The sequence below is a fragment of the Triturus cristatus genome, chromosome 9 (genome assembly GCF_964204655.1).
Source record: "Triturus cristatus chromosome 9, aTriCri1.1, whole genome shotgun sequence".
NCBI classification, from domain to species: Eukaryota; Metazoa; Chordata; class Amphibia; order Caudata; family Salamandridae; genus Triturus; species Triturus cristatus.
Window position 1 is genome coordinate 153,633,807 of NC_140592.1, and position 23,340 is coordinate 153,657,146.

At 47.5% G+C, this 23,340-nt stretch overlaps 1 protein-coding gene across 1 annotated transcript in view; it reads right to left on the bottom strand.

Moving 5' to 3' along the window:
* SELENOK (selenoprotein K) overlaps positions 1 to 23,340 on the bottom strand; it is a 41,070-nt gene that overhangs the window by 10,119 nt on the left and 7,611 nt on the right. Inside the window, exons 2-3 of the mRNA XM_085624633.1 lie at positions 1,722 to 1,812; positions 399 to 485 (exon numbers count right to left, since the gene is read on the bottom strand). Of these exons, the coding sequence (XP_085480759.1) occupies positions 399 to 485; positions 1,722 to 1,812 (178 nt within the window). The remainder of the gene's footprint in view (positions 1 to 398; positions 486 to 1,721; positions 1,813 to 23,340) is intronic.

Here is a 23,340-nt window from a genome sequence, read left to right on the forward strand (position 1 = left end):
AAGTGTTACGCGGGATGCTTGAACTAATCTCAGCCATCACCAGTTCATCGGTTCAGTGCCACTATGCCACTCAGGACAAAGGGTATCCATATGCAATCAAACCTGGTCTGGCTATTTTGGAATAGCCCAGTTCAAACTGCCAGACCAAGTCCCCTTTGGGTGGGAACTCAAGAAATCCAGACTAGTTAAATCTTGTTGGACCATATCAGAGGTTATTAAACTTCACTGAGGGGAAGTCTTTTTATAAAATAGCAGTAACCTATATTTGAGCATATTCTCACAAAACAAACCGAATGAACGTGTGTGCCAACAATTACTTTGTCATTCTAATTTTTCCATCAAACCGAATAAATATCATAGCTATAAGAGTCACTAAGCATTAGAAACTAATAAAATACCCTCTTCCATCATCTGGTCGTGAACTTGATGAAGACGATATGCATCCCCTCCTCCTGGACACATCAGGATGAATTATGCTCTGAAAGCTAAAACCACCAGACAAACATTAGTTATTTTCTTTGGTTTTTTTTTTTAACACAAGAGATGTACATATACATTTACACAAGATCACACAAGAGTCAATGGAATAATTTTGATGGGTTATAGTATTGAAAAATACTAACAAAACACTATTTCATTTATCAAAGAAACTGGATACGTATTTTTTATTTTCACTGGGACATTTGACATTAAAATGAGGCTTATGGAAACCCAGACTTTTCAGATAAAACAAACTTTCCCGTTTGTAAACCGCAACAGGAAAACAAATGAGACTACAACACAGATCGATAAAGGCCATATTATGTTTAATGTAGGTCTTTTGTTATTTCTAAAATACGGAGCCACTTCACTGACAGATTATGCAGACTTCTCGCTCCAAACCAAGAATGTGAAATATGGGCTAAAATGTGCAGATCACTTGTCGGGAAGAGAATGCTGGATAGGGCCACATCTGCTGATGTAACTTCATACCAAAGAAGTAATCCCTGCATCGGATTAAATACTCACATGCTTAAATTTTCCAGGTTTAGTTACAAAAACTGCAAGTCTATGTCTATCTTCAACCCATCACGTGTAGCTATTCCTACCGAAACGTTACAGTACTAGGCCAGCCTAACCTCACATTCACACTAGACATGCAGAAGCATTCCCCGGACATACACCAATAGAAACCATCGATCTCCCCAGGCCACTCATTCCCATTACAAACAGCGCTTACGTGCCACTACTCGCATTCAATCCCAGGTTCTCTTGACCAGTTATGCCTCACATTAATAGTGTGAATTTTCATCTCTGCAACTCACCAAGCCAATTTAAAACAAACATCCTTTAAGTTTAGCTTAGTCACACACAGATAAATCACTCTTTGGGTGACTTGCAGGAGCGCAGAGCGAGATCCCTTTTAGCATCAGCAAGAGTGGATATCTACAGCTCTGTTGAACCCTGAGAGCATCTAGTGGGTATCATTACTAAATCAAGACACATATGAAGGAAACTGGTGCTTCACAATACCAAAAAACCTATTCATGCAACTTCTATTGTAATGGCTCCCAGTGCAAGACAGCCAGCCAGTGCAAGACGGACAGGTCAAGCGGTTAAAACAGACAAGTTCAGGTCATTGATAGAGCAGAAGTTACAGAAGCAGTACTTATAGGAGAAACGTTCAGATGAGCAGACGATAAGCCTCTTAGCGAGTAACAGAACTTGAAAAATGTACTTACAACATAGCCACAAAGTCAGCTATTCCCCAAAATAAGTCTGTGATAAACGACAATCTCCATGGCGATCGGCTTTGGCCATCCAATACTTGACCTGTAGCAAAATAAAAAATAAAAAGCAAGTATTCAACAAGGAGCAATTTACACATTAAAAGGTGACAGGTGTAAATTGACTATGAATCTTCTTTAATACAAAGAAGCAAACGAAAAATAATAGCTCTAATGAGAGCCTTTCGAAAGTAAAGTAAATGCAGTTAGACACAGAAACAAAGCCTTCTCTGCCAACATCCGTCTAGCGGAGTTGGCATCAGGGGACAGAAAGACGTCAACTATAATTTGTTTTTGAGCGCTGTTAAATTCTGATTTCAATCTACTGGCAGAAGTGCGCCATTTACCAGTCCTGTTCTTAAAAGAACACAATCAGTGCGTGTTGGCTAAGCTTGATGGGTTTCAGGTCACCGCAACCCATCCCTTATTAGCTGACTTAATAACAACGGGTCTACTCGTTCTGTAGATTCAAAAACGTTAATCATAACGATGCATGAATGTGCTTGCTTGAAAACATGAAAGGTAAACAAAGAAAAACAGAGGAGCCAGTAGCCATTACACTATACGTTTTCATGTTTGCGTTTTTAGCGGGCTCTTTGTGGTTAGCTGTTTAAAGCTTCTAAAAAAACACAGATAAACTCCATTTATGCATCATATATCTAGGTTAAAATGAACTAAGTCAGCAATCCAGGCAGGGCAGGATTGCACATTAAAAAAAGAGCAATTCATCTGAACATGCATAGCTTTTTAATTTTTTTTTTACTGCCAATAGGTTTTATTTTGGTGGTATGCTTATCTGGCTGAGCTATTCCATTCCCAATGGAAACGCTACAGGCAGCCTTTTACCCCAATTAGAAGTAGTGCGTCCATTACTTATTGATAATGGCATTACACCTAGTCCTACTCCCTCGCCTTCCTTCTTAATCTGCAAGACCCTTTGCCTCCCCAAGACACACCCCCAACTTATAAAGACACCACCTGAACGTAAACAAGCACAGTCTAGAACTCAGTTGGACCACGCCAAAAGGACCAGAGACTGAATCCAACAAGTCGAAGTAGCCGTGGATGGTTTTGCCCCCATCTTAGCAGGACCAAAATTCACAAATAAAGTGTTTCCCCCTTCTGGAAGGACTCCACCACCTGCAAATAATAAAACAAAGTCTGCTGCATATCCAAACAGTGCAACCGACAGTCCACAGCCAAGAAAGAATTAGGACAAACCTCGGTCAAAATCCCTTCCTGACTGAGATGAAAAGCCAAATTTACTTTAAAAACATAGGACGGAACCAGCACCACCAGGTCTAAAAAGGATGCTTACAGGACAAAGACCCCATCTCCTCCAACTGCCTAGCCGACGTGATGGCAACCAAGACACAAGCCTCGAACGTCAAGACCTTCAACTCCAGCCCCCCAAGGGGTTCAGAAGGAGGGCCCGACAGCACATCTTACACCAACTGCAATTTCCAACATGGAAAAGAACAAACAGGGCGAGGAAAAAGGTTCAAAAGACCCTGAAAAAAACCGAGGCATCAGGCCCCCATCTACCTGCAAATTGCGCCAGGAACCCCTATATGCTTGAATGGCCCCCCCACTGCATCCGCAGTGAAGCAACCGACAAAGCCAACTGAGCACCATCCTGTAGAAACTGCAAAATCAAAAAGATATCAATTCTAGTAGGATCAACCTACTTGCAAGTACACCAGGCCGAAAAAGCTCTCCAATGCCTGTTATGAGAGAGAAGCATAGAAGACCTACAAGAATCCTGCAAGGTCACAGCCAACTGGCCAAGGACCCCCAAACCAGCTAAGCCCCTTGGTTCAACCGCCATACCGTCAAGTGAAACTTCCTAAAGGAGCACAGAGGAGGAGCCGGAACAACCAACAGAGATGGGACTAAAGGAAGGACCCACTCCAGATCGCACCATAACAAGTCCAGGAGAGGAAACCAATTCGCACGAGGCCACCTTGGCGCAATCAACACCACCTGCATGTGCTCCCTCCAGATCTGAACCAGAAAAGCCCTGATTTGCTGTAATGTAGGAAAAGTGCAGAGCAGGCCCCGAGTCCAAGGACAGGTCAAACCAGCGATCCCCCCCAAGCCCAGGGACACCGACCCAGAGAACAAAAATGCTCCACCTTGGCATTCCATGGTCCCACAAACAGGTCCACCACATGAATGCCCCAACGAACAACCAACAGGCGGAACAAACTGGGAGGTAGGGAGAAATCCTTGGATGAGGAAATGTCCCTGCTCAACAAATCGGCCTGGACATTCTGCACCCCGAATGTAAAGAGCAGACAGCTCCAGAACCCAGTCCTAAGCCCACAGGAAATTGTCTCTTACCACAAAGTTTAGGGATTTGGACTTGGTTCACCCTTAGCTGGTGACACAGGACTTTGCCACCAGATTGTCCCACTGAACCACCACCATCTGTCTCCGCAGAGCATCCTGAAATTAGAGTAGAGCTATCCAAATCGCTGCAGCTCCCTCCAGTACAAAGACATCCAGGAGTCCCACAGAGCCCTGCACCCCTGAACATGTTCTGAGCCCATCCATGTCCCCCGACTGGACAGGCTGGCATCTGCCATCACCACAAGCGGAGCCAGGGAGACAAGGAGACCCCGGCCAGAGGATGCTGCTGGCAGATCCACCAGGATAGGTTCTCTTGGACTTGGTCCGTCATCTGTAGCAGAGTCAACAGATCCTCGGCCCCTGGAGACCACACAGCCAGAACCCAGTTGACCAGGCGAAGAAGGTGAAACCACGCCCAGGGCACAAGAAACACCACCAAAGCCAAACGCCCCTGTACGTGCAACCACTCCATCGCTGGAGGAGCCTCTTGGGACATCAAGTCCTGAACCTGCGCCTGCAAGGAAACCAGTCGCCTTTCAGACAGAGTAACACAGCCCTCGAGAGCCTGAAAACAAGCCCCGATGAAGATTATGTCCTGGCAGGGGGCCAAAGAAGACTTCCCCCAATTCATCAAACATCTGTGCCACTGCAGAATCTCCAAAACCCTTGCGACCTGAGAGACCAACAGAGACTCCACCGCCGCTTGAAGCAAGAGATCGTCCAAATAGGGATGAATGAGCACCCCTCCGCATGAAGGATAGTCATCACTGGCACCAGAAGCTTTGTAAAGACCCTTGGAGAGGACTTGAAGCCGAAGGGGAGAACACAAAACTGAATATGAGCACCCGACCGCAAACCTCAGGAATCGCTGAGAGGAAGCTGCGACAGGGACGTGGAAATAAGCGCCCCCATGATCCAAAGAGGGCAAAAAATCTCCCGGCCGGACCAGAGGAATAATTGCATGAATGGTCAGCATTTGGAAGTGAACAGCTTGAACCCAGGAGTTGACCTACTTTAGATACAGAACAGGCTGAAAACCCCAGAGACCTTCTGACAAAGAACTAAATGGAATAGGCCCCTGTGCCAATTTCTGACTCTGGTACCCTAAAAATTGCCTGTTTTGCAAGTAACTCACAGACACCCTCCAGCAGTGCCAACCTTCTCAGTCTGGTGGCCAGCACAGGAGTCATACAAACACCCATATCCGGGGGAACCTACCAAATGTCGATCTTGTAATCATTTTTTCCAGTGTCCAGGACCCAGAAATCCGAAACATCCAGATGCCACACCAGAAGGAAATGCCCGATCCTGCCCCCTACAGGCATCGACCCCCTCCCAGACTGTGATTGTCAGGGGCCCTTCTTGGCAGCCCCCTTAGGAGTAAGTGCAGCACGTTTAGGAGAAAAACAAGGCTGGAATCTTCGACTCCTGAAAGACTGACAACACTCACAATTCGGGGATGACCTGGAGGACCTACTCCAAGCTTTACCAGAAGAAGAAGCACCACCTTTATAAGGCATGCTTCACCTCCTTGAAAGCCTGCAAAATCATGGCAGGCATTTGATCCCCAAAGAGAGTCTGACACTCAAAAGGCAGTTTCAACAAGGCAGCTTTCTTACCAGGATCCGCCTTCCACTGCCTGAGCCACAAAAAAACGCTGTGCAGTCACCAAGGCCCCAGTGGACATGGCCGAAATCCGAATAATGTCAGAAGAAATGTTAGCAAGCAGCTTAGCCTGTTCCATGGCAGCTAGCAGCCCAGAACACACTGAACAATCCTGTACCGCCATGGCAATCCTGTTTAAATCCTGCACCAGAGTGTGCAGAATAAGCAGAAAACAGACGCGCCCTCAACACCAAATTTTCAGCAGCAAAGGCTTACTTAAGGGCCAAATCCACCTTCTTGTCGGTGGCATCAGACAGGGTACAATCCTCCAGATAAATGGCAGTCTTTCCAATCAGAGTACCCGGGGTGAACCCCTTTCACCAAGTACAGTTCCTGGAGAAAGCGGGGGACTTGAACCTTGTCCATCTCTCTCCACTCCCCCATCACCATCTCCCATACCGGGCCCTGAAAAGGCATGCCTAACCTACAAGGTTTCACATACTGGGGAAAAGAGCCCCAAGTTGTCCCAGACATGCGCCAAAATGTCCCACGTCTCCTCCCTGGTTGGCTAGGGTATACAGCTAAGCTAGGCAGAACCCACCCCTCTAGTCAAGGCAAGGGAGTTACACACACAAAATAACCCCTGCTCACCCCCTTGGTAGATTGGCAGAGCAGTCAGGCTTATCCCAGATGCAATGTGTAAAGCGTTTTCACAACACACTCACCCACCAGTGACACACTAGGCACACTACATAAAGGTTATATAAAAATATCCTTTGTATTGTTCAAAAAACACATTAGACCACAGTCACATAAATCACTGTGCCACTAGGCACCTGTCATGCCGTCATATAGATCACGTTGCCAATCGAGCAATTGTCATAACACCACAAGTAGTGCACTAAAGTATTTACTTGTAGGCACACGTCATAGAAATATAATTACTGACACAATACATACCACCATCACATAATGAAACACCTCATCCCAAAGTATGGCCATAGACACATGAAACATGGGATGTAAAAAAAACACATAATCACTTAATATTAGGGGATAACGTCCAGGATCACCCTGCATTCATAGAGCACAATGATTCTGTGCTGCTAATACCCATAATACAGTAATCTTCCATAGCAAGTAGGGGGCAGGGCTCCCCTTCAAACCTATTACTGTGAGTGGGGTAGCCCCGGTGAATTTCCCTGAAGGAAGTGGGGACTCCGTCGAGGACTCTTCCCGTTCTGCCCCTAATGAAGGAAAGTGCCCCCAAGGTGTATTTCAACATAGGGGGAAGAGGGGCACCCACTGAAAAACCCTGCATAGGCCCCGTTCAGGCTTCTTAGTACTGGGGTTTGCCAAGGTAGCAGCCCACGTCTGAGAGGTGCAGCTGTGACCCAACACAACTGACAACAGACTCGCCCTGCCGCCGGTTAGGAGACCTCGGTGGGTTTCCCGCAGGCAGAATGACCCCCAATTGTAGCTGAGTGGTGCAAAAGGAACTCGCTCGGCCAGGCCAGGGACTTATCAATCATGTCGTACACTAGGCTATACCCGCTGTCTCGGGGCAGGAGGTACTTCTCCTCTCTGCGGTGCACGCCTGCCAGCTTCCTGGTCATGACATCAGGAACTCTCGGCAGACACGTTGGTTGCCTGCCAACCCATGACTCCTCACGCTTCCTGGACCGCGTGGCTTCATGCTCCCAGGAATCGGGCGGAGCAGCACTCCACTTCGGCCCATTACTATGCAGCGCCTGGAAGTGTGGCGGCCCTCACGTCATGGAGGGGCGGTTTCTCTCTGCTTCCTCCCTGTTCTCCAGAGCACACCAAAGTGCTCATGAAGGCACTGCCGCACTTTCGTTGCCCGCGATCAGGAGGACTGGACTAAGAGGGGGGCGCTCAGTCACCATGAGGGAAAAGCAACCAAAAGCTCTCATCACGCACCTCTCCCGAAACACCAGGGAAAAAGGAAAGAAGAAGACTACCGCACTCTATAAGCGCTTCCTGCACATCACCAAAGCGCTCACCATACACTATATTTTCCAAAATATAGGGCAGGCCACCCAGCCCTGTGAGACCACTAGGGGCACACAGCCAGGAAAAAGGCAACAGACCAGCACACAGGGTCCTTACCAGCCAAGAGGCAGTCCTTCCAGCAGGGCAGCACAGTTTTGCAAAGGTCAAGTGGAGGTTTTTCCTAGCAGCATAAAAGCTTCTCCTCTGGTGCTGTCTGGAGTGCCAGCAGCAGCTGGCTACAAGTCCATGCAGTGTCCAAATTCATGTTGTCACAGCCCCTGTACTTATAGTCAGGAAGTCTTTGTTCTGGGCAGCACTTCAAACACTGTTTAGAAGTGCACAACACCCCCATTCACATTTCAGGCTCTGGCTCTGGCTCCAGACACACTACAGGGGGACGGAGACAGCATTGTAGAAGGAAGGCACAGCCCTATACAGGTGCAGGTGCAACTCCTGCCACCACTTCAAATGCAGCCCAGGCCTATTCAGGTGCACGGAAACTACTCCCGCTACTCTAAATGCAGTCAAGGTCTATTTAGTCTAGTGCCGAGTTCCCCAGGAAGGGCAGGACACACCTCAAGTGAATGCACATCCCCTCTCTCCAGTCAGTCAAAACTAGACGGTGGATACACATCCAGGCAGAGAACAAAGACTCAATAGCACACACCCACTTCAAAAAGTGGCATTTACGAAGTAGTAATGACAAATACGCATTTACCAATAAGCTGGATTTATCATTACTATTCCAAACATACCAAACATGGCCACGCTACCTCTCTCATATCAGAAATTACCACTGAAGCACATATCAGGGAATCCCCAATGCAAATCTATGAGCGGGTAGCCTCACAGCAGTGAGAAATCAAATAGGCTGTTTGTCACTACCAGTAATGCCACACAGTTAAGGAGCATGCCCTACCTTTTACCTACAAAGCACCCTGCCCATAGGGCTAGCTAGGGCCTAACTAATGGGAGACATATGTAGTAAAAGGGAAGTTGCACACGTGGCAACCACTTTACATGCCACATCACTGCTGCAGTAAACTGTGCATGCAGGCCCTGCAGCGGCAGAGGCCTTAGATAGGTTTGAAAGGCTACTTTCGGTGGGTAACGCAAGCAGTGCTGCAAGCCCACTAGTAGCATTTCATTTACAGGCCAGAGTATATTAGATACCACTGTACAAGGGACTTGCAGGTAAATTAAATATGCCAAATAGGTGTACAGCAATCTTACCAAGTTTACACGGGAGAGCACGTGCACTGAACAGCAGTGGTAGAGCCCAGAGTCATCAAACCAACAAAATTAGGTCAGAAAAAATACAAGAGGAAGGCAAAAAGTTCTGGGATGACCCTGTCATACAAGCCTAATAAACCAATAAGACATGAGTGAAACATACTTTTAGTCCAACATACTGTGTGGTTTGGTCTATTTCAGTTCCCCCATGAAATTTGAGATGCACTGAAAAAAGAGATGAAAATAGCACCAATAGTAACTCCATGTGTCAGAGGAGTACTTTGCATAAAGGTTTTACAACACAATTCTCTCGCTAAAGAAGCTTCCCAGCCAGATACCTAGATGTGAACTAATGTTCAAAGTTGTATGAGGTCAGCTACCAACCGGAGGTGCTTCACTGACGACAATGCATAGTATAAACAAACAACATTTAAATGTGACAAACATTAAAATACTCACTGGGAACAAATGAATGTATTCACATCCAAAAATTACAGTTTAGAGAGAATTAAATCATGGTGCCATTAAAGCTGAGGAGAATAAAAATAAATAAGATCCCTGTTGTCAGCAATATTTAGAAGGACATGCCATTAGGATGTGCTATCTGTCTTGGCAGCGTAGGGGGCACATCCAAGCCACTTGTAACATTAACTCTAAGTGAAAACTGAGCTGTATATGAGAGTTCAAGCAGCAGAACTTGGCCTATGAAACAAGTGTTTTGTGTGATAGTCTGCTATAAATCAGTAATTTTAGGAATGACAAGTTAAGATGAGTGCATATGCAGAAACCCTAGAAGGGTCACATACACTGGGCATCAATTACAGCAATAACTGGCTTCTAAGATCACCGAAAAACAAAAAGTATTCTTATGTGGACCCTCCACTGCTGTTACTCACACCATCCTCATCACTATTGCCACTCACTACAAATTATAGGGGATTAAAAATATCAGATTTAAATCATTGAAGTCAACTGAAATCTTAAAGTACAATCCAGAATCACATGGGGAATAGAAGTTGCAAGTCTGCTTCCTCAACAAAACGACAAATGAGAGGATGCGCCGGCTGACTAAAATTTGAAATTGAAAAAAAAAGAAGAAAATTTAGGAGTTTTATTGTCCCCTCCACTCGCCAAACACTTATTAAAATCCACCATCAGCTGGAGGAACTCAATGCTAAAATTGCAGGAAACTCTATGCTACACTTGAGGGGTGAATAATGTCAACAAAATGGTGACAAATCTTCTTATTCAGCAATAGTCTGTCTGTCACTGGTATTGCCGCCTGACGGACATACAGGCGAAGGTTTTTCGTAGTATTTTAATGCATCAATGATGCTATATTCGGTGTCAGCAAACTTTATGACAGTATGGAGAATGGGGTCTGTACAACTGTTCGACACTATCAACTTTTGGAATTGGCAGCCACAAGGGTTAATGAGAAAAGGCTGGAAATTAGCTTGCCACCCTCGCTGTGTACACTGTATGTTCTACAAATCGAATGCATCTGTGGCACTCCTGCAGATGGGTATGTGTTCAAGCTAAATGATAAACTTTAACAGTTTCCAACACCCCAGAATGACACGTTTCACAGGACTTTTAGTGTGGACTCCTGCTGCACATCACCAGGATCAATTGGTTGTGCGATATTAGTGTTTTGCGCAACAAGACTAAGGAGATATTTCACTGTTGAATAGATTTGTGAATGGTGCGATTCGCTGTTTATGGTTTAACATTGTCTTACACGTAGTGGAAAAAGCCCCCCGTTTTGCCACAGTACAATTCATGACCCGTGTATGTGTAAACAAAAGGGTTAGAATGTGTTACTCGTGTCAAGTACGTGTAATGTTGTTTTTAGGACGCTGGGTAACGTGTTTTCTTCACTCAGTGCTTCAACTTTCTCATCCCGCGATACCCGTCTCTTTAAAGCACGAAGTCTGCAAACAAAACACAATTCAGGGTTAGAAGGGCCAGAGCAGTTTTGAAAGTCCTTGTTCAGTCTAAACTAGACATGCAGATTCACCTTCGTTCACATTCTAAGGTTCGGCCATCCAGGACTGCTCAGAATTGTTTAATACCCATCACCACTTCACCTTGATGGCGGGCGCTGCCCACGTTCCCCGGCATATTTGAGTAGCATGAGTTCCCATTACACCTTGGAGTGGTGGGGGGAAGACAAGTGTACTGCAGGGCGCCTATGGGTCTCTAGCACTAGCAGTCGCTGGTCCAGTGAGGCACACTTGGTCGGGTTCACTCAAACCCAACCAGAGATTGCGCCCTGGTTGCGGCTCTGAAGATGGCTAACACTGGTCAAAATTGAGCTGCCCCTCGACCATTGCTATTCTGGCTGTCTCCCTGGCTGGATTGGGCTCCGCATCAGAAACAAAGAAGGTGGCAGTGTGTGCCTGGGAGAGCATGCGGACACCCCGACAGAGGGAGATGGACATGAGTGGCAGAGGCCGCCGTGTTCCTCCCACTCACTGACCACGGATCAGTGGAATGCTCAACTGCCATTTTAATGAGGCACAAACTACTGCCATTGTGTCTATGACCCACACCAACTGCCCCAGGTTGAGTCAATGCCCACGACTGTCCTGCAAGGTCCCCGCCATATTCTCTCACTCCAGCACTCTAGCTCTCAGCACCTGGCAACATCCACCATGAAACCAACAATCCCTACCGTGAAGCAGGCGACTGAACACCAGCCATGATGTCACATGGGAGCTGCAAGTTACTGAAGGGGCAGCGGAAGCATGTGAGCTTATGCCTAGGGTTCCGCGAGAGCATGTAGTTTGTCACAAGACGGAATGTTACATAGGAAGGCGACAGGGTGCATTGGGGAGGGGAGGAAACAAGGGCAGTGAGGCAAAGGTGAAACAAGTCACTGCATAGCCAGCTGTGTTGTGTGTGTGTGTGAGTATACTGTGTGTTTCCTGCAGATCCCCGCCCCTGCTGGTATCAGTGTGCAGTCACGGGTAGTAGCGGCATTGACTGTGCTGTCACTGCTTGCAGCTGCCCGCCCCCCTTATATAACATACCATAGGGATCACAATTCAAGCAGGGGGTCACAGTACAGAGAAACAGTGTCTATCTGGTCCTAATCCTGGCACCTCCACAAAGTGCACACTGCTTCCTGTTGGCAGCACAGCATGTCGGGAACTGTAGTCTGTTACTTAGGGAGCGATTGCCACGTTAGGAGCTGCCAAAGGATGGGATAGTAATCTGTGGCTAAAGAGGCGTAGCCCTTTGCTCTTATTTTAGTACCCGATAATGTTACTCCAAGGCTGCGCACATGGTAAGCCAAATACGCCTTTACTGTCATGTTTAATAAATAAATTCTTCATTCACATTCCATCCTGCCTGCAGCCTGCTAAATAAATTGCCTCATACACATTTGTGCTGTCTGCATTCAGCACACATGGCCTCCCCCGCCCGTCCCCATACCGGAGGAATCACGAAGTCTGACACAACCGGAAAGTGGTAACGCACGGACAACAGTGTTGCAGGTTGGTGAGTAACATACCGTGAAGGCCATTCATAACATGAAGCTTTGGTGTACAAAAATCCCAGCAGCGGAAACAGAGGCAAAATTTCAAATCCCACGTTTATATCCACAAAAAAAACCACAGCCTCTAACATTTCACCTTGGTCTTTGAATGCACACCAAATGTAAGGAGATAGGAACATGATTTACAGCCCCGTTTATAGAAACGGACCTCGGAGAACTGAAAACACCGAGCGATGTGGTCAAATGCTCTAGGTGAACGCGAAAAGTAGTTCCTAAACAGATGTGAAAGTGGGACAAGCACAAGCCTACAAGTCCTGGGGCTATACTCTAGGGGAGTGAATAACTTGGTAGAAGGAAGGACCAGGAAGCCAAATTACCCACAAGCAAGCAAGGAATTTTACAAGACAGCCAACTAGACAAATCAAAAGCGATGGGAGGAGTCAAAGCCCACAAAGTACTATATAACAGCTCATCTCGACAGTAAAAGCACAGTCTGAGCTTGACCTAAAAATCACAGAAATCTTCGGAAAAAATGTTAGTTTACATTTAATTATAAGACATACCGAAAAAGGAAAAATAAAGCAAAATTAATAAACATTACAGGACAAGGTGGGCGGACAATTAATTAAGGAACAAACAAGGAAACCCTTCAATTCTCTGCTTGCCAGGGTGCCTGCTTCGTGAAAGAAATTTTAATGTGGTAAATGGGTTTATAAACTGCTACAGTCACACTACATAGCTGCAAATAAAGCAGTCTCACAATGTAAATGAGCATGAAAGCAATAGTTCTTCCTAAAATAAAGTTGTGCATCTTATTTACTCAGTTAAACAGTAGTTGTTGTGGTACCCAAACACACACAGCTTTGTTAACCTGAACGTGGTGATGTTGATTATTTTGGGCTAAGGTTTGTCTAAACGTGCACTCCAGAGACTGCTGGTTTGCCTTATGTTGCCAATATTTATTTGTTACTACAGATCATGTGTGCAATGTTTTTGAATATACATTAAATATATAATGCAAACCTTCACATGAACAGAGTGCATCCCTTTGCTCTTGTTTCACACTAGTCTTTAAGGTTTTATGATACCAGCATTTTGAAATATAGCATCATATAAAAGTGACTTTATTGCACAGGAACACTTGATTAAACAAATTCAACTCATTTTCGATAAAATGTTGGTAAAAAGGTATGGCTTCATGTTGCAATGGGGTGAAAAGCTTCAGTCCAACCTTAGTCAGGCCAGCTGTTAAGTCGAAGTTAATGGCCAGTAATCTAGCAATATCTAGTATTCAACTGTTAAATTCCACTCTCCTGTTTTGTTTACTACTCTGCTGCTTGGCTACATCTACCCATTCTTCATTTTCACCCGCTCTCCATTCACACCACCTCAGTCAGTAAGGTCATCACTACTTTACTTAGTTACATTCTCATCAATTCCACACAGAATGTTAGAAGAAATGAGATGGTATATATATGTATGTATACGAGTACCGTCAGGGCTAAATATGAATGGATACCAAATGAGTCAGAAAGTGGGTTCATATTTTGTGAAGCAGAGACCCTTCCAAGCTTAATAAATACACCCTAGTGAGGTCTCACCACAAGTCTCAGAGAAACTCGACCACCAGTAGGTAGCTACAGCAAAAGCAGCAAGCAATTCCCCAGAAAAATTCAAGTTCATTTTAAAAGTACCAACAATTTTAAAATTAGAAAAATACAATATAATTCCCAACCCCACCTAGAGAAACATAAGAGACAAAATGGCAGGAAAATCATTAAAATTAGATAAGGGGAACCGGAGAGAAGAATTTATAAACTTTTAAGGCAAAAGCTCCTAGAAAAACTGAAGTCCCATTGATAAACAATTGACCTGACCCTAGGTGTGATTTCAGGATGACCGTGATGGGGCAGAGATTGTATACACTAAGCAGCACATTCCAGTCAGAGTTTTAACCTCTGGACTTAGTCTCTAACAACGGAATTGAAAATCCTTTAGTCGGGAAATGTCCAAGGTTGAGGCAGATCAGGGTCCCTTGAAGTTGGATATGTCATCATTGAGCTCAAGCTGATGCTGTTGATTTTGGCACTGAGAGATCAAAGAGGGACAACGTTAGATTTAATAGCTGCTGAGGTCACTTCCTCCAGGGATAGATAGCCACCTTGCCCATTTTCTGGTTTTACTTTCGGACATAGTCATTTTTTGTAGTTATGAATCTACTCCAGCAGGGCAATACAGGAAGCTGTTGCCAAGCATGGGTCCGAAAATACTAATATTTTTAATCAGAAGGTCCGTCGGGTTTCATTGATAAAGATAAAAAAATCCAACTTTTCTGTAACTGCTGGGAAAGTTCTTTTTTGATCAGTCCTGATTTCTCTTTTCAGCTATTGCTCCGGCAGGGTCCAGTCCTCTGGTCAGCTGGGCCTTATTGGAATCCTTCTACGTTGTGTGTCCCTAGAACGGCAAACAGGAAGACAACCACTTTGAGCACGGTTCCAGACCCTCAGTACTAGCAGGGGTTAAGAGCCGTCTTCTTTCTGCAGGGCATTCTTTTTCAGGTGCAGTCTTTCCAGGTCCAGGAACGTTCTGAGGAGGAGGAAGTGGTGGGGAGTTGCTAGGTTTATCCAGAGCACTAACCAATGACTGAAGAACTTTCCCTACCCAGTCATGCCTACTTTCTTTCTTTTTGCCAACCTGCTTTTGCAGCGCTTTTTATTTGCTTTACAATAAAAATTCTCAGAAGCCCCAATTTCGAAATGGCCACATACTACGCTCTAAGGGCACTCAAGGCAGGCCTTTAGCGACACCCCTATTTAGATGAGCTCTCCTCCTCTCGGTCAGAACTGGTTCTCCCTCCAAATGGGGTTAGAGGCAATGGATCTAGGAGGGCTCTGGGAATGAATGGGACCAGAAAGTCAAAAGAAGATGTGTTTAAGATGCCCTTTGTACTGACATCTGTCCTATATTCTCCCTAGATGGCTAATCCCTGCTATGTGTACAATTGTTGACAACACTTCTGCCCTTTTGGGTACAGAGGCCAGTCTAATGTGCTCTGGCAAGCAGCCATCAACTCCTGCCAGGAATGTTTATTGACATTTAGAGGTATGAGTACTAGCAGAACTGGTTTTTGGAAGTTCTGGCTCGGGCAGCAGAAAGTAATTTTTTACAAAGTCACTTTTCCAATAAAGTTATGAAAAAAATTATGTCACCTTTAAATTATACTTTTAAAACTATGAGGCAAACATCTTTCTAGTAATGTCACAAGCAAAGACGTAAAATAAGTATTTTGATCACACACCATTATTGTCTTATGGAAAAGGTAGCTGAAACTACACAATAGAAGTAGCTTTTAGACCTTCAGACACTGGAAGGGCACTTATGTTAAATATATTGCATGCCACTTTGTATAAATTAGGCACCCTAACCTAGTTGCTTGCACTTTAGAGAGAAAGTATTAATAAAATAAAAATAGGGCTTTTTACATGGTTATAGCACTTTTCGTTGCCAATTGTGTTTAAACTGCAGCCCAGCCAGAGTATAGTGGTGCTCCTGGCAATCATATATTTTTGTCATTGGTTAGTGATGTAAATGCCCACTTCAGCCAACATATGTTTAGGAGCTTCCGTTTGAGAGCTGTAAATAGTCCAAGCGATGCCCTTCCTTCGTTAATGGAGATGGTCGGTATGTTCAGATGTCCTTGGTGAATGGGAAACCCTAACCCAGGAGTACTCACAAACTTTCTCTCGGGGGCCATATTTACAGTGTGGTTTGTGGCCGAGTGCCGCACCGGTGGGGGCGGGGTCAGTGGTGGAGGGGGCGGGGCTAGAGCAACAAAAAAATCTGACCATGAGGTTGAACACAGACCCCTGCAGCGGACGCATTCATCCACTGAGCCACCAGACCCAGCATACACACACACATATGTATACAGTTCATTGGGGATTTGTCCATCAGAAGAACCGCACTTGAACACAAGCTGCTTTTCCCCACAAGCTTTTATTAGGTATGGTTCGTCGCGCTTGCCTGTAATTATTCACACCTGACTGAGCCCGACGCGTTTCGATGACTCTCTTCCTCAGAGGCTCACACAGTAAGTAGTATGCGAATGAAAGTTCCCCGAGTCCTTGTTTGACAGTATATTGTACGCAACGTGCTGTCTCATATAGAGCAGCCCATTTGGTCATACGACATACTGCCAAACAGGGACTCTCTCTCTCCCGGTCTCACTCTCTCTCTCCCGGTCTCCCTCTCTCTCTCTCTGTCTCCCTCTGTCTGTGTCCCTTTGTCTCCCTCCCTCCCTGTCTCCCTCCCTGTCTCCCTCCCTCCCTCTCTGTCTCCCCCTCTCTCTGTCTCCCCCTCTCTCTGTCTCCCCCTCTCTCTGTCTCCCCCTCTCTCTGTCTCCCCCTCTCTCTGTCTCCCCCTCTCTCTGTCTCCCCCTCTCTCTGTCTCCCCTTCTCTCTGTCTCCCCCTCCCTCTGTCTCCCTCCCTTTGCCTCCCTCTCTCTCTCCCTGTCTCCCTCTCCCTGTCTCCCTCTCTCTCCCTCTCCCTCTCTCTCTCCCCGTTTCCCTCTCTCTCTCCCTCTCTCTCTCCCTGTCTCCCTCTCTCTCTCCCTGTCTCCCTCTCTCCCTCCCTGTCTCCCTCTTTCTGTCTCCCTATGTGTCCCTCTGTCTCCCTATGTGTCCCTCTGTCTCCCTCTGTGTCCCTCTGTCTCCCTCTGTGTCCCTCTGTCTCCCTCTGTGTCCCTCTGTCTCCCTCCCTCTGTCTCCCTCCCTCTCTCCCTCCCTCTCTCCCTCCCTCTGTCTCCCTCCCTCTCGGTCTCTCTCTCTCGCTGTCTCCCTCCCTCTCGCTGTCTCCCTCCCTCTCGCTGTCTCCCTCTGTTCCCTCTCTCTGTCTCCCCCCCTCTGTCTCGCTCCCTGTCTCCCTGCCTCTCCCTCCGTCTTCTACATCTCTCTGCCTCTCTCTGTCTGAGAACTCATTGTCCTTGTGACGAAAATTAAACATGCACCCATTCTAAAACCCGCCAAGTTCTACAGGCCATGCTGACCTGTAAGTGGTAACTGGGTGAAGATTAGATTCTGTGTGCTGATTTTTGGCGTCATCGGTGATCTTTGGCAGTTGCCAGCCCACAAATACAAGCCCCCTGAACATGGGCCAAACGTACTTTAAAAATATTTTACTGTCATTTATTTTTGTAAAATGGAAAACAAGCACAGTCCAGCAACATCAGTGGACAATTAAACTATGCTTCATTTCCCATGTTTATTCACATCTTTGCTTGGAGCAGTATGTGGCAAGAAGGAATATCTATGTACAATCATTTAACCACCTGTGTGGCAGCTCGGGATGAGACAGCTTTCCGGGCCACAGCCGCACCCGAGCACTTCACAGGTCTTTAAAAGACCATTTGCATGTTAATGAGGCCTCGCTGTTTCACCCCTTCTAAGAGGCCCTGCAGCGCCACTCTGCCTATTGCTTAAAGATTCAGCCCCCCCCCTCCCCCGAAATCAGCTCCACTCTGCCTATAGCTTAAAGATTCAAGCCCCCCCCCCCGCCGCCGAAAATTGCGAGGCACTGGTTTTGCGGATGCTTCTGAATGCGGCCCCCGAGGAATAACAACAGGCGGAATTGCAGTTGAATGACAACTGTCTGTTGTTTTACTCGAGGGCCGCATGGAAAGGGCTGGCGGGCCGCAACTGGCCCGCGGGCCGTACTTTGAGTACCGCTGCCCTAACCCATTAGGCCAAAGTTAATGTGTAAAAACAAGGACATTTATGAGTTGTTGTCAAAATGAACTGCAAATTCAAATAAAACAGGTCGGTAGCAATTTGAGTTGTATTCCGAGGGTCTTTATTTTCCTTGGTAAGCCTGTAATTAGATGGGATTCTTAAAGAGTCAGAATCACTAATTTTTTTACACAGACTGATTTTGTAAGATTCATGCAGTCAGAATTGCAAATTATGTAACAGCCAACAAGTGTTTCTCCCCCTCCTTGACATGAAGGTCTCTGGCTTTTTCAAGGCGTACGTGGGGATAGGAAAAAAACCCAAAAAAGGCTTTTTGGCCCCGTCGGGACCCTTTTTAAAAAAAAAAAAAATCGTGAAGATTTGTCAAATGGCACCACGGTTATACGCATGTCAAAAAAACGCTTTTCTTATGGAAACTAGGTCCTTACTATAACTACCTACTGGCGACTTCAATAGGGCAGGAAAAGGGTTAATATGATATATATACATATTTCTTTACCCTGATAATAAAAATCGTAGCTATGCCAAACACTGGTTGTTTGTATCAAACAGCTGAAAAGGTTTGGTTCACTGTCAAGATTCAGAATGTGGCAAATTTAAACTATGAACAATTCCTGAACTCATGTCTTACATTAACACGTAACTGGGATTGGTTCCCAGTTAGCAAATTACAGAGGTTATTGTAACTTTGGTCCTGGGATATACGAAGGCTAAAGGGGCTATTTGATTTCCAAAATTCCAGCTTGCGAGGGATGTTCGACACCCCCTGTTTTAAAGTTCTATTACTGGGTAGCTATGGGGATAACAAAGTCCACACAATTAACATTCAATTCAGAGTATTCTGCATTATCTTTCAAATTTTGGGACAAACGCTTATGTTTGCTTACTAGATTCTGGAATCAAAATTACTGTAAGCTTGTGAAATTCGAAATATTTCTGCTGCTTATGACAAAAGGTGGGTGTGGAAGAATGTCTTGATATTACTATGCAAGACAAAGGTTTGGCTATTTAGATTCAACAACAAGGGATATGAAACCAATGTCTCCAATTTCAGAACCAGTTTGAGGTGGTTCTCTTTCAATGATCCTTCTCAGGCTGCTCTCCAGACTTATCCTTTATGCAAACTGAGGTTTCTCACAGCAACTAGAAGTGAAGCCATCTCAAAGAAGGAGCATCCATCACAGGGGCACAATGCAGTGTAGAATCTCTGAACCTGGCTGTGATCAGTTTTTTTTTAAAGCAGTGAGCATGGACAGACAAAAGGGCAGGCCTGATTTACAAACGCTTCGGCTTGGGCAACCAAAACTGCAGTCTCACCCTTCTCCTCTACCATCCAACAAATCACAGTGCTCGGGAATAACTAATCAGCAGCCACTTGCTAAGAGAAAAAAAAGTATTCATGGAATTTCTAATTATAGTCCTGTCTCCATCCTCATCCTCATTGTCTGGATCTCCACCTTCTAACCACAGGAATGCAGGCTAAACACGTCCACTGTCCGGGTAAGATGTCCGCATCCAGAAGCACACACTTTTAACAAACACATGGAATGTCATCAACGTAAGATTCTGGGTTCACGCAACAGCAGAACATTACACCAGAGGGGTCAGTAGTCCACACTCATTGTCATAGATTAAGATCTAGTCACATTAGTCACAAAACACGGTATGATGACTAATGAGTACACCCAAAACAAGACAGTAGTACTTTGACCACTACGAGGGCATGCTTGGTATGCCCCTCCAGATGACAGGACAGGTGCTGAACCTCGCTTTGTGATGGACAGGCCCAGGCCTCTGCCCACACACTAGATTGATTAGCCTGCTACCAGGGCCAAAATAAATGCCAGGATACCGGATTCACAATGCATTTAAGCACTAATGGCAGGGAAACACACTACTAAAGAATGCAGGGGACAATCCCATCCCAACAACTGCATTCCAGTAAGTTAAATCAGACCACTTGACATTGACTTATATGCGATGCTATCCTAGAATACATAGGCCTGTTTCAAGTTATGTCACAGTATACTATAGCCTTAATTCTCACAGACCCTGCTCTACAACATCAAATTAGGCTAACAGGTAGGAGCGATAGATAAGAGGCAAGAGTGATGGGATGATCATCTCAAAGAGAAAGTGACTGGAAAGACAGAAAGAGGAAGGAAAAAGTGGAAAGGAACTAAATGGGACTGATAGAAATGGAATTTAGAGAAATGAAGAGTAAGTGAGAGTGACAGGATGGAGACACAGCGATTGTGACAGAAATGACAAACTGACAGGGAGATAGTGACAGATGGAGAACAAAAGGAGGGCAATGAAGCCTCACTGGCAGCATTCACATTTATCACTTAGTATGGTCTTACCCATACAGAACAATAATCACTATAAACCATGGATCTGAAAACATACTAAATCCTAGACAGCACAATCCTGTTCATTCTGTACTATCCAGTACTGCGCAGCAAAGGTCAAATATCCTTTGTCTAAATCTATATTTTCTGTGGTGCCACCTCGGTGAGAGGTAGTGCTCAAGAAAATGTTTAAGTTGCACTCAAGCCCCGGAAGCATCCCGCTGAATAGAAACTTTTTTTTCTTTTATAGTGAAAATCTGGCCCAAGGGCATTAGAGCGCTTTACGAAATAACCGGACTATGTTACACATTTTAGGCAAAAGGAGATTAAGCGATTTGCCCTGAATCACACCACGATGAGCCGAGGTCAGGACTCGAATCTGGTTGTATTCCAAAGTCGGCATCTCTAACTACTAGACCATGGGTACTCACAAACTTTCTCTCGAGGGCCAAATTTACAGTGTGGTTTGCAGCCGAGGGCCGCACCGGTGGGGGCGGGGTCAGAGGGGGAGGGGCGGGGCTAAAGCAAAGAAAATTGTGACCATGAGGTTGAACACAGGTCCCTGCAGCCTTCGTCCACTGAGCCACCAGACCCAGCATACACAGATCTCTCTCTCTCCCTCTCCTCCTCCCTCCCTCCCTGTCTCTCTCTCCCTGTCTCTCTCTCCCCCTGTCTCTCGCCCCGTCTCTCGTCCCCTGTCTCTCGCCCCCTGTCTCTCGCCCCCTGTCTCTCGCCCCCTGTCTCTCGCCCCCTGTCTCTCGCCCCCTGTCTCTCGCCCCCTGTCTCTCGCCCCCTGTCTCTCGCCCCCTGTCTCTCGCCCCCTGTCTCTCGCTCCCTGTCTCTCGCTCCCTGTCTCTCGCTCCCTGTCTCTCGCTCCCTGTCTCTCGCTCCCTCCATCTCCCTCCTCCTTCTGTGTCCCTCTTCCCTCTGTCTCCCTCTGTCTTCCTCTCCCTCCGTCTCCCTGTCTCCCTCCGTCTCCCTCCGTCTCCCTCCGTCTCCCTGTCTCCCTCCGTCTCCCTGTCTCCCTCCGTCTCCCTGTCTCCCTCCGTCTCCCTGTCTCCCTCCGTCTCCCTCCGTCTCCCTGTCTCCCTCCGGCTCCCTGTCTCCCTCCGGCTCCCTGTCTCCCTCCGGCTCCCTGTCTCCCTCCGTCTCCCTCCGTCTCCCTGTCTCCCTCCGTCTCCCTGTCTCCCTCCGTCTCCCTGTCTCCCTCCGTCTCCCTGTCTCCCTCCGTCTCCCTGTCTCCCTCCGTCTCCCTGTCTCCCTCCGTCTCCCTGTCTCCCTCCGTCTCCCTGTCTCCCTCCGTCTCCCTTCCTCCCTCGGTCTCCCTTCCTCCCTCGGTCTCCCTTCCTCCCTCGGTCTCCCTTCCTCCCTCGGTCTCCCTTCCTCCCTCGGTCTCCCTTCCTCCCTCGGTCTCCCTTCCTCTCTCTGTCTCCCTTCCTCCCCCTGTCTCCCTTCCTCCCCCTGTCTCCCTCCCTCCCTGTCTCCCTCCCTCCCTGTCTCTCTGTCTCCGTCTCCCTCCCTCCCTCTGTTTCCCTCCATCTCTCTCCCTCCCCGTCTCCCTCCATCTCCCTCCCTCTGTCTCCCTCCCTCCCTCTCCCTCCCTCCGTCTCCCTCCCTGTCTCCCTCCCTATCTCCCTCCCTATCTCCCTCCCTATCTCCCTCCCTATCTCCCTCCCTATCTCTCTCTCTCTCTCCCTCCCTCTGTCTTCCTCCCTCTCTCTGTGACCCTCCGTCTCCCTCCCTGTCTCCCTCCCTATCTCTCTCTCTCCCTCTGTCTCCCTCTCCCTCCCTCTGTCTCCCTCCCTCTCTCTGTGACCCTCCGTCTCCCTCCCTGTCTCCCTCCCTCTGTCTCTCTCCCTCCGTCTCCCTCCGTCTCCCTCCCTCCCTCTGTCTCCCTCCCTCCCTCTATCTCCCTCCATCTCCCTCCCTCCGTCTCCCTCCCTCTCCCTGTGTCTCTCTCCCCGTGTCTCTCTCCCTGTTTCCCTCTCCCTCCCTCCGTCTCCCTCCCTCCGTCTCCCTCCCTCCGTCTCCTTCCCTCTGTCTCCTTCCCTCCGTCTCCCTCCCTCTGTCTCCCTCTCCCTCCGTCTCCCTCCGTCTCCCTCTCCCTCCGTCTCCCTCTCCCTCCGTCTCCCTCCCTCCCTCCGTCTCCCTCCCTCCCTCCGTCTCCCTCCCTCCCTCCGTCTCCCTCCCTCCCTCCGTCTCCCTCCCTCCCTCCGTCTCCCTTCCTCCCTCTGTCTCCCTCCGTCTCCCTCCCTCTGTCTCCCTCCCTCCCTGTCTCTGTCTCCATCTCCCTCCCTCCCTCTGTTTCCCTCCGTCTCTCTCCCTCCCTGTCTCCCTCCATTTCCCTCCCTCTGTCTCCCTCCCTCCGTCTCCCTCTCCCTCCCTCCGTCTCCCTCCCTCCGTCTCCCTCTCCCTCCCTCTCCCTCCCTCTCTCTGTGACCCTCCGTCTCCCTCGCTGTCTCCCTCCCTCTCCCTCTGTCTCTCTCTCCCTCCGTCTCCCTCCCTCCGTCTCCCTCCCTCCCTCCGTCTCCCTCTCCCTCCCTCCGTCTCCCTCCGTCTCCCTCCGTCCCTCCCTCCCTCCGTCCCTCCCTCCGTCTCCCTCCCTCTCCCTCCCTCCCTCCCTCCGTCTCCCTCCCTCCCTCTGTCTCCCTCCGTCTCCCTCCCTCTGTCACCCTCCGTCCCTCCCTCCCTCTGTCTCTCTCCCTCCATCTCCCTCGTCTCCCTCCCTCCCTCCGTCTCCCTCCCTCCCTCTGTCTCCCTCTCCCTCCCTC